Here is a 12,289-nt window from a genome sequence, read left to right as displayed (position 1 = left end):
GAGCAAATTAAATTAAACAATATATGGGTTATATGATATTAATTAATTTTCTCTTTGATCAGGATGAAGATATATGGGTGCATTATGTCACTATTTTTGGGAACATCTGTCCCCTTTTTTCCCCACCAATTTTTTTATTCATTATCACTCGCAAACTTTCACTTTTTGTGAACATAAAAACCCCCACGTTTTGAAAATTACAAACCACAAAATTGAAGATAAGAGTAGAGGTACCAACTTGGCTAAGACAATAACATATATAACAACACACACTATATATTCTTTTTTCTTTTTTCTTTTTTTCTATCTCTTTCTATATGTATATATATATATAGCATATACTTATATAGCAACAATACACAATATACTTAAAAAGGAAACCTTGCTGAAATTGATCAAAGCAGTGAAACACCTACCCAAGTTCTAGCTCTCTCTTAACGAGACCATTATTAACAAAATGACTCAAAAAAGATAAGGGGAAAAAAAAAAAAAAAAAGAACAACAACAAAAAAAAAGTTTTTTTTTTTTTCTTTTTCCCCAGAAATAAAAAGAACCCTACAGTTTAAAAATAAAAGTTCTTTTCTTTTAAGGGTTTTAAATTTGATTTTCTCCCCAAAAAATTGTAATAAGAGAGAAATTAGAAAAAGGAGATCGCCTTGTAGTTGTAAGGCCTAACTATATATAGTATAGGATGTATATATCTATATATAAAATATAATGCTTAATATATATAATTGGGGTGTGAGATTTTAAAAGTTCCAAAGAAAGGGTTGATTGGAGAAAGTGTCGTCGTCGTCACCGGAAACGGCATCGTAAAGGTCGTTGGTGTTGTTGGTGGTGGAAGATTGATAAAAATCATTGGTTAAGATATTATCAAAATGGTCATTGTAAAGAGGAAAGAAATTGGAAGAAGAATGGGGATTGGGGTTGTGATGATCGTGAATTTCATCAAGGAAGGACCAATCCACATTGTTATAATTAGAGGAGGAAGGTGAATTTCCACAATTGTCCTCAGCAGTAGTAGTGGTAGTAGTAGTAGTGGGTGGAGGAGCTACATCATCAACGACGTCGTTTTGATGACAGTCATACTCATTAGCGAACTTAGCAGCAAACTCTTGAATCTGATGGGCAGTGAGTGAATGAGCATTAAGAATGTCGGGCAGTGGTTGTTCAGGGAAGTTAAACTTGGCATGAGGACCACGGAGGCAGAAAAGAGCAGCATCAAAAGCTCGAGCAGCTTTCTCCGGTGAGTCGTAAGAACCAAGCCATATACGGTCTCGGCTGTTTGGGAGACGGATTTCCGCAACCCATTTCCCCCATTTACGCCGCCGTACACCTCTGTATTTGGTGTCGCCGGCGGCGGAAGTTTGGGAAAGATTATTGTTCATGATAGATAGATAGATAGATAATTCGGTAATGAGAGAGGTAGAGTAGTGATGGATGATAATAATGTGAGGTTGTTGACTTGGATTAGAGTGGGGGCGGGATTTCATATATATATGGGAAGGACTGAGTGGACCAATATTATTTTTTTAATTTGTTTGCCTCTTTTTTAATTTACGTGTTCAAACTTCAAAGTGGACAGTTCAAAACAAAATCACACGTGGCAGCTTCGGAAGGGGTGTGCTTACTCAAACACGGTTCATCTGTTGGCTTTGGACCGTCTTTAGGCCACGTTCCTAATAATATTAATATTATTAATATTAACAATTTCAAACTCAGTATTTTTCTTTATGTAATAACAATCATTCATATATAACACTCTTCATTACGACTTATCCCTTTTCTTTTTACTATAAATATGATCTAACAAAAAAAAAAAAATTACTAAATCTCTAATTATAACCCTATCTGGTGCACAATTTGGATTCTATAGTTTGTTTTTGTAATAGTGCTACATTTGGAGTATATCATCAAGTTTTCAATTCATATTATAAAGTCAATTATTTTCTCTCTCTCTCTCTCTGTCTTTTTTTTTTTTACATTAATTAAACATTTTCATAAATTCAGTTTAATATTCTCGATCTAGGTCGATCTTTAGGTCATAACTAGCTATATTTTATTTGATATACATTATTTGTTTAGTTGAAATGGTTAGTTAAATTTAGATTAAATTTGGAAATATGCAACCAACTCATATCCTATTTAAAATTATAAGTACAACTTTGTTGTGTATTTACCATATCTTAACTATTCATTACTTATCCTTAAATTAGCATATTTGGCCAACATTTTCATTTTCATTTTTATTTTTTTTACTTTTAGAGGATGCTTTATCAAGATAAATATTAATTGATAAAGTATATATTGATCGATGCATAAAATATTTCTAGAAATGAAGTGGGAATAAATTAACTTTACATGATCTACTATCCACTCATTCAATCATTGTCTCCATCCCATAATGGCTTAAAGTCATACAATTATATGTTTACATGTTAAGACATAAAAGGGTAAACATCAAAATGATTGTTTTATTACTTTAATTTGAAGACTAAAATAAACATATACATTAGACGGAAATTAATCAATTATTAGTGATGGTTATTTTTGGGAGTTATTTGAGGGCTAAAAATGTGTAATTTTGAAAGTGGTTTTGACGGAAGTACTTATTGAGACGTTTTTTTGAAGAGCCGACCTTGAATCCAATTTTTTTTTTTTTTTTCAAATGGGAATTTATTAAAAAGAAAAAAAGGTGTGGATGAAATATTAAGTGTTTCTATTTTAAGCAGTAAGAGTTCGTATTTTGTTTGGTTTTAGTTTGGGTGCATTAGAGAGAGATATATTGCCAGCTTTTAAAAGAAGGGAAAGGATGAAGGACCAATTGTGGAAGGTGACTGATCGGAAGGAGTTTGAGGTTACCGGCCTTCCGACAACATGGAATTTATTAAAAAGATCGGCCGCTCCCAATATTAGTCCATAGTCCTAACTTTGACTCATATCTATATGGATTTTGATTTCAATTTTCATTTAATTTAGGGTCCATTATTATTTTCGATATTCTTGTTTTTCAAAGGTCAAATAAAGCAGTTATATACACTAACATATTCTTCATTCATTTGGTACAAGAATCTCCATTCATTTAATTAAAAGAAGCTTTGAATAACCTAAATTGTATTTATATTTATGTTAATCCAACTCTCTACCACTAGAGAAGTTTATTTGAATCTTTCATCTGAATAATAAATTGCTTTATTTTTGTGGTCATGAATGTAGTTAATATGTCTTTGATTAACACTTTCTTTGGTCACTTCCAACTCCATGCAACCAATTAAGGAAACAAACAGAAACTCTAGAATAAGATACAATCATGGAAGAGAACTAATATAAAGAAATACAATTGATAAAGATTTAGGTATATAAAATTGAGAAAAGAAAAGGCATAAAATAATATTAAAAATTGTCATCTATCATTGATTTGTTCCTATTTTTGATCTTCTCAACTCCATGGTTGTGCATTGTCACCTCTTTTCTCTCTCTTCATTTTCCATATCCTTTCTTTTTGCTCTCTAACTTCATATAAACCCAATTATAAGGCCCAAAAATAGTATGCAGGAAAGAATAAACACAATTGTTTCTAGATTTCCAAAACGTTAATCAATCCTTTTAAGTTTCAAGTTTTTCTTTTAATTTGTTCCCTAACTTTTAAAGATGTTATGGATGTGTCAACCTAGTTGAAATATTCTAATACACCTATAAATTTCACATTCTTTTATTCTTGGTAACAATTGTTTCTTTTTTTCTCAATTTGCTCCTTATATTTGGATTTTTTTCCGTGTTACTTTTCAAAAGAAATATATATATATGTACCCAAAACAAACGCGCTACCAAGTTGCGCTACATCCCTTTCAATTGGTCTACAGTGTTATTGTAGAGAATCCCTGTCTTGTTTTCCACATTTTTTATTTATTTCCTCCATTGGTATACACAAATTATCTTGCCATTTCTTCTTTTTTGTCTCATATCATATATAAAATATAATAAAAATAATAAAAAGACTTATATACGTATGAAATAATAAATATTAAATCCGCCGTAAAGAAAAATGAATATTTGGGGTGGGGCGGAAAGCTACATATTTTTTTTAATAAAAAAGGGAATATCTACCGAATTGAACTGTTGTACATTTCAATTTGAATTAGGAATTCCGCGGACAATACAAGCGGTTATTAACTATATATACATTTGATGGTATGTAATACCAGTATGTATTACAAATTACTATAAAGTAGGAGGATTTTCAATGCGAGATCTAAAAACATATCTCTCCGTGGCACCGGTAGTAAGTACTATATGGTTCGGGGCTTTAGCGGGTCTATTAATCGAGATCAATCGTTTATTCCCGGATGCGTTGGTATTCCCGTTTTTTTCATTCTAGTTATTGATTGGGAAGGGGTGAAGAAGATTAGAAAAACAATCAAATATCTTTGACTAATCCCCTTCCCCCTTCTTTTTTTTAGAGTTTTTAGACTTAGAATAAGTTAGAAAGAATCAAAATGGATTCAACCTCAGTCAAACTCGGACGCGGCGCCAGGTTCAAATTTAATTAATAAAAGAGTGAGAACGAAAATGAAAATGTGATGGCTATGGCAACAATATCATACAAAATACTTAAATGAAAAACTGTACTGCGATTCTAAATTTAGAAATTATAATTAATTAAGTATTATTAATAAAAACTAACACCAATAACAAAGAGTTAGTATATTTGATTGAAAATCTAAACTAAAAATGTAGAGAATAGTAAATTGAAACCAAAATACAAACTTTTAGTCAAATTATAACTACTTAATACTTGTTGTAGTTTTAGAATATCTAAGAAAAGTATACTCTAATCTCAATTTCTAATTCTTTTGTAGACATAAGTCTAATGAATCACTATTGTATATATATCAAACAAACAATATGCTAAATCGGGATAAAATAACGATCGAATACCTCACAGTCATGAGCTAGATTGATTGGACAAGTCAAATTCGTTGCTTGATACCCACATACGTGCGTCAAAAACTACTTGCACCGATATGGTGCTATATGCAATAGATCGTGATGTCTAACTCACTATTGGATATAAAGAAATAGTATGCTAACTCAGACTAATATAATGATCGCATACCTATTAAGTATATTGTTTACTCAATCTAAGGGGGAAAGGTCTTACATTCAAAAAGAAACCCAGTTGTAATGGATTTTTGTTTTCTAAAAGTTTTTTTGTAAATAATTTCTAAAAAATATTTTTTTTCAAAAGATCCTTTATAATATTTGTGTTTATCAGCCATACAAAAGAAATTGAAAAATTAAACTACTACATATTAAAGATTTGAATTTGAGTCCAACATTATTGTACTCTAATTAATGTAGGAAGAAGATTTTGCCTGACGATGAACTAGGAAAAAAGTTTTTTTTCCCCCATTCGGTCCCAAAATTATAGTGTAACTTCAATTTCAGAATCGTATAATAAATCTATCCACAAAGTTTGAATTTGAATCTGAGTTTCTACGTTTTAAGATTTATAATTTTAATTTCATTTTTTTCACTAAATGCTCAAATGTCTATGTATTAATTTATTTTAAAAATTATAACTAATTTAATTTCACTAATATTTCCAATCACTATTAAATTTGAATTTTAAGATCTAACTTTATAATAATTTTAAATTAACTAATAACACCGATACCAAAATTAAAATTGAGAGCATTTAGTAATGATGAAGATTAAAAATATAAGTCTTTGAAACCCCAGAAATCAAATTAAAAAATTTAATTACTAAAATTATTTATAATATTTAAAAACATAAAATAAGATCAAACTCAAAAATTAAAAAGAAAACTATTACGGTTATCTTTTAAAATACTGGATTAAATAGAAATTAGATAAAAAAAAGTTATATATATATATATATATATATATATATATATATATATATATATATATATATATATATATATATATATATATATAAAATAAAACATCAAAACTGATTTATGATACATTTCGATAAACTATAATATATAATAATTTATCTGGATAAATGTAGCAGTTTATTTGATTATATTTGAAATTAGTGAAAAGAATATATATATAATAGATATTAAAAAGATATTGATTTCTCATAATATATATATATATAGGTATATAAATGGGTGTAAAATGTTGACTTATTTGGAAGATTGTGTACTAAAAAAGTTTATTTTATATTTGGGAAGGAAATCGGCCGTTAATGGAAAGGAAGTAAAGTGGGATTGACTTCTTCAAATTAAAGGCCCTGTCCACGTCCCGTCTAACCAAAGGCCAGCGGATTGAAGTCAACAGGTAGTCTGAAAAACCCACACATTAACATAACTTAACCTAGCTAACTTCGTCCGACCATTGGACTCGTCCAAAATTTCAAACTTATAACCCTATAATTCTACATATTCTTCATCATTACCTTTTTTAATCTTAAATTATCACTTCCCAATTCCAATTTTTATCCATCTTTACCCATCTTCCTTTTACGACTTTCAACTTTTCCATATTTTTAAAAGACATGTGTACTAATTAAAATAAAGTAAATCAATATTAATTTCACTCTTTTCTATCACGTATGAGATTGGCAGGTAAAGGTGTATTGTTGGGTTGAGTCTAATGTAGAGAGTGACAAAAAAGATACATTCCTTGAATTTCGATTTCTCGTCTATCGGTAAGCATTTTGAAAAAGTTTGATCAAATATTAGAATATAGTGGGATTTGATTTTTTTCTCTATTAGGTATAATAATAGAGCATTCTATAATTTGGCTACAAAAGTATTATTACGTTTGGAGCTCAAAATTCAAACAAGTAGATATAGCCAATATATTGTTGATAAATTAGGTAAATTTGTTCCTACAAGAAATTATACATATCCTAATGTCTATTTATATTGTCGAGAGAATGGGCGTCGGGAGATAGGACGCATTAAAATGAGTGTTGGTATATAATGTATATCTTCCGACGCAATAACGAAGGGCATTAAGAATACTCTTCTATCTCCCGACCTGAACATTGGGGCGTCGATTGAAATAAATAATTTAAATAATGATATGTATCTTCCGATGTCAAGCATGTACACGTAAGCAGAAAAAAAAAATACTCCTGACGCGTTTAGTAACGCTTCGAGAGATAGAAGGATACTTCTAACGCGTTTAATAACGCTTCGGGAGATAGAAGGGTGCTCCTGACGTGCTTAGTAACGCATCGGGAGATCCCAATACTTATTGGGATGCATTAGGAATTTTCTTTTAAAAACCCCATATCTGTTATGTAAAGAACATATCTAAATAAAACAAAAATCACGTCACTAATCGTCCAATCTTGATTTGAAACTCTGACCATCACTGTTGCTCGTTGCATGCCCTATCTTACCATTCCCTGTCCTACGCCGTCGACACCTGGTCTATCTCTTTGTTCTTTGAAATTATTTAAATATATATATTTTTGCCTTAAAATCTCTTTGTTCTGATTGAGGTGCGTTGAAGTGTATTGTAAATGATTGAAGTGTGTTGCAAACTTTGTAAAGTTAGCTAGGTTGTAAAGATCGACCCTAGCTAGGTTGTAAAGTTTTTAAAGTTAGCTAGGTTGCAAACTTTGAAGTGAGTTCTATGAGTTATTATGGAATGGTGATATGTTACATTTGACAAAGAACTACACGATCGTGGTGATACTTCCTACACGATCATACATCATTTCCTGCATTTATTGTAAACACACTTATATAAGAAAATATGAAAATGATGAAAATTTAATTCTTACACTTATATAACCAATATAAAAAGAACTACACAATCATGTATCATTTCCAATATGATCGTATATCATTTCTTACACGATCGTGCATCGTTCCCTACATTATTGTAGACTTAGAAAAATAATATATATATTTTTTTAAAAAAGGCAAACTCGTCAACCCAACTCAGCACAACTCGAATTTTTTGGGTTGAGTTGGTTTAATTGGGTTGACCTTTGCATATTGAATCGATCGATAGAGTTTAATTTTTTCCAATCCAATTACTTTGGGTTGGTCCATATTTTTTTTCAACCCAACTTATGTATACTCCTAACATTTGTACAAAGAATCTGATTATTGTTAGTTACCAAGTTTTGGTTTTGACATCCATTTTGGTTTCTTTGAAGTTTGAATAATATACATTACTTTCATGTCATTATAGGTGCAAACTTGTTTGAAGATGGTTCCGACAATGAGAGACGATATACTTTTCTTTTTTGTGTATTTATTTCAAACAAACAATATTATAAGATACTTTTTTGTATGAAATGTTTTTTAATTTTATAAATTAAAATTTGGTATCTCAAATGTATTTATTAATTTTGTGTTTGTTCTATTTGAAAGTTTTATTGAATTTAAATCCAATTAAAACTCAAACTAAAAAAGAACCCTAGGTTAAAAAATGAAGATAATAATTGGAAAAAAGATAAAAAAAAAAACATAATCTCCCGACTCACAAAGATGTTGGGAGTTGTTTATATCTCCCGACGCATTATGATGCACATCAGGAGAGACTATTTCGATGCATTCTAAAAAGGCGTTGGGAGTAATGCACGACCGACACCCTTTTTAAGCACGTCGGGCATACCTTATTCTTGATGCCCTTCATTCCTGCATCAGAAGTTCTTTACTCTTGATGCCCATATGAACCGACGTCGAGAAATCGTTTCCCAACGCATTTCTCTCGACGTCTTCCATCAGGTCTATATATGTTGGTAGATCCTTTTCCGACACATTTTTATATATATATCGACGTGTTTATACGTTGGAAGATCCACTATTTCTTGTAGTATATATGGGTTAACTTTCCTTTTTACCTTTTATATCCTTTATTTAACAATTTCGTAAGAAAATTTACGAGGATAATAACAGTAATTAAATAGATAATTTGAAGGAGAATTATAAAAAATAGTAAATTTGATAAACTATTTACAAAATATAACAAGAATCTAAAATTTTATCTAATAAACATTTATAGATACTGATATGCTTAAACGATAATAAAAATTTTATCCGTTTTTATTATTGATATAAAATTCAAAATTTTACTATTTACGGTAAAGATGTTAGTTTATTTTGGTACATTCTAAAATAACTTAATTTGGAGGTGTTAGATTAAGATAAGAATTCTTTAAAAAGAATTAGGAAAAGTGAGAGGGCGGTCGGCGATGATTGGACGGCGGTGACCCTGGGCGGTGTTGAAAGTGTTGCGGCGTACGAGGAGATGAATCACCGATGACATCATAGTCATGAGAGCGACAGCCGAAGCGAGAGATTTTCTTTTTTGCTTTTTGGTAAACGACAGTTGAATTGGATACAGTAGATGTGGAAATTAGCCGATTTAATTAAAGAAAAATTGAATTCCACGTGGAGACAAATTCAATCATTTTCTCCCTACTTTATATATCCACGTGTCATTTTGGATCTAATAGACTTCTTTTTTTTCTTTTTCTTTTTTCCCCTTTAATTATTCTCTTTATAGTTCATTAATTATTCAAAAATTAAATGTGGACATATCACACTATCCATGAAATATATTGCTATCTCCCTATGCCTTTTGAAACCAACTCACTACAAAACCCTTTAACTACAACCTTCAAACCTGTGGTCATGATATCTTGTTGAACCTAAACCCATGCTTCAACAATCTTCAATTCCAAACCCACTTTCTAAACCAAATATTTTTTTGGTTTCTACATTTATCAATTTTTATCTAATTCTTATTTAGTTTCTAAATGTTATATCGACGGATTTAGTATAAATTTATAGAGACTCAATGAAAATCTTGAGAATTAGGAACAAACGAAAACATGAGTCCGAATTTGAAGGTAAAAATCAAATATAATATTTTAAAATTTAGAGACTAAATAAAAATTAAACAAACAAACGTGGAGGTATGTAATATTTTGAAATATAAGGAAAAAAATCCCAAAATGTCCAAAGCAGGAGGAGTTTTTTACCCTTTCTTTTTTTGAAAAAATTATTAGTTTTGTAATAAATTTTATTTATTTATCATTATTACTATTTAAATAAACTACTATCGACCTTGGTACAACTACAGTACCAAATATTAATTTGATCTTTGACAAGTTTGTTGAGTGTTACAATCAATCTCTTTTATTACTATTGATATATCAATATATCTATGTAATTATTAAAATTTGTCATTACCCAACCCAATATATATTTGGTTACGTTCGTCTAATGGTATTGATGAAAATTTCTCAAAAACCTATGGTTATCTTAGGTCCAATTACCTTCTGTTATGTTGGGTCCAATTATTACATGGCCCAATAGTAGTAGGCTAATATTATTATATGCTTTTCTACCCTAAATAAGTAATAACCTATTTTAATAGGCTTAATTGCATTAATAGCCCGAAGTCATCATTTTCTTCACAAATAGTCACGAACTAAGATGTTACGAGCAAAAGTTAGATCCAAATGACATTTTTGCCTTCAAGTAATTGTGATAGTTTAAAAAAGATGAATTTCTACCGATTGAAAAAAAAAAAAAGATAGTATTTCAAACAATTTGATGATGTCTATCTTAGTTTTTGCCCTAATGAAGTATATACTTCCAGAATAACTAAATATACTTACATGTATGAAAAAATGTGTTTCATATATATCTCAATCGAAATGACACTAAACCTAAAATATGAAATATGAAGTCTATATAAACTCATATTTTATATATATCATGAATACTTGATATATCAAAATTATATGATATATGCTACAACTTAACTATCTGTGATTCATGTAGCATACATGGGTATATCATCGTATTTATATATTTGGCCATTCAAATATATATATATATATATATATATATATATATATATATATATATATATATATATATATATATATTTTAATGTTTGTATATTTTCTAACTTGCTTGACCTTGGGATTGTTTTTCGAGATTCTTACGATTGAATCGAATTTTGAATATATGAGATCGTCTTCAAATTGAGACTTTTCAAAATTGTTGTTGAATCAATTCTTCCGCGACAACTTATTTGTTGAATGATGCCTATTTTCTCATCATGAAGTTCAATGTTTGATAGAGAAAATTCGAAAACTAGCGTGCCCATATTATTTAATAATTACCAAGAGAAATTACAATCACTGTTTCACAAAATAAAAGGATTTTGAAATACTAATGTGCGGTGAGTTAGTTTTCCTAAATAAAACCGTCGAGTTTGGCTCTTAATAATTAATATAATATTTGACTAAACCTACCATTGGGATGATAAATTTATTTATTCTAATAAAAAAATGTCAAAAGGTAACCTAATATTTAATGCAATGACCACAGTTAGTTGCCCAATTCAAGTATCTGTAATTTAATCTAATTTGACTTACTTGGAAGTGTGTGTACGTTTTTTTTGTTTGACTTTTTATACGAAAAGTGTAAAGTGAGTGTATAAATGTTTGGTTTGTATGAAGTATGGACCAATAAGAAGTCGGACATTTGCTTTTAGATGACGCAAGCAAAGATCTGGCGTTCTCCGTGTCCAGCTGACGTCAGATGACCGGCAAACTGCCCGTTAATTTAGCGCCACCTAACCTCTTTCTCATTTTTTATTTTTAATATCACAAAATATGAAATTCAAATGGATGAATAATTAATACAAATTTGCTATTTCTAATCTTAAATACTGTTTTCTTTTTCTTTCAAAACCAACATATTTTTTCCAAAACTCTATATTTTTTTTCTCAAATCTCTATTTGAGGGTTTAATGGTGTGACCCTGATTAGAATCATACCACGAGAAAATATTTTTAAAATAAAAAATAATAATTGTTTTCAAGTATATATATCGAAAAGAAAATCAAGGAACATTCGTTTAAGTCTTATAAAGATAGGACTTTCAAAGAGAATTTCTTTTAAAGAAACTAGATTTCTAACCTAGTAGAGTTGACTTACCAAGATATCTATACGAAATTTCTTACAAGAATTCCTTTTTATATTTTTTCCAAAAGAATTAGATCGGGTACTTACAGGCCTAAGAGAGAGGGGTTGGCTTGGGCTTTGTCACTAGCCAAGATTCTAGCCTTCAACCTTAGCTATGTCTAACAAAATTCTAAGGATATAATATTGTTTTAGGACCAAAATAAACAATAAGCTACATCTCTCTATATTCTAGAGATGAATATGCAAATCGTGCATTCGAAAGTAGAACCGGCTATATCATGAGCACCACTAGATCCGAATGTTTCCTTTGGCTTCTATTTTTTATGGTGTTCTTGAAGATGT

General features: G+C 29.7%; 1 protein-coding gene across 1 annotated transcript; it reads right to left on the bottom strand.

Annotated features, from left to right (window-relative positions):
- Positions 1-749: 749 nt before the first annotated feature.
- On the bottom strand, positions 750-1,388 carry LOC103504158 (ethylene-responsive transcription factor ERF017-like). Its single transcript, XM_008468630.3, has one exon. The coding sequence runs from the start codon at positions 1,386-1,388 to the stop codon at positions 750-752; it is 639 nt and encodes a 212-aa protein (XP_008466852.1).
- Positions 1,389-12,289: the final 10,901 nt, after the last annotated feature.

This window comes from Cucumis melo, chromosome 3 (assembly GCF_025177605.1).
Source record: "Cucumis melo cultivar AY chromosome 3, USDA_Cmelo_AY_1.0, whole genome shotgun sequence".
In the NCBI taxonomy this organism is placed as follows: domain Eukaryota; kingdom Viridiplantae; phylum Streptophyta; class Magnoliopsida; order Cucurbitales; family Cucurbitaceae; genus Cucumis; species Cucumis melo.
This window is presented reverse-complemented; position numbering and strand designations above follow the sequence as displayed.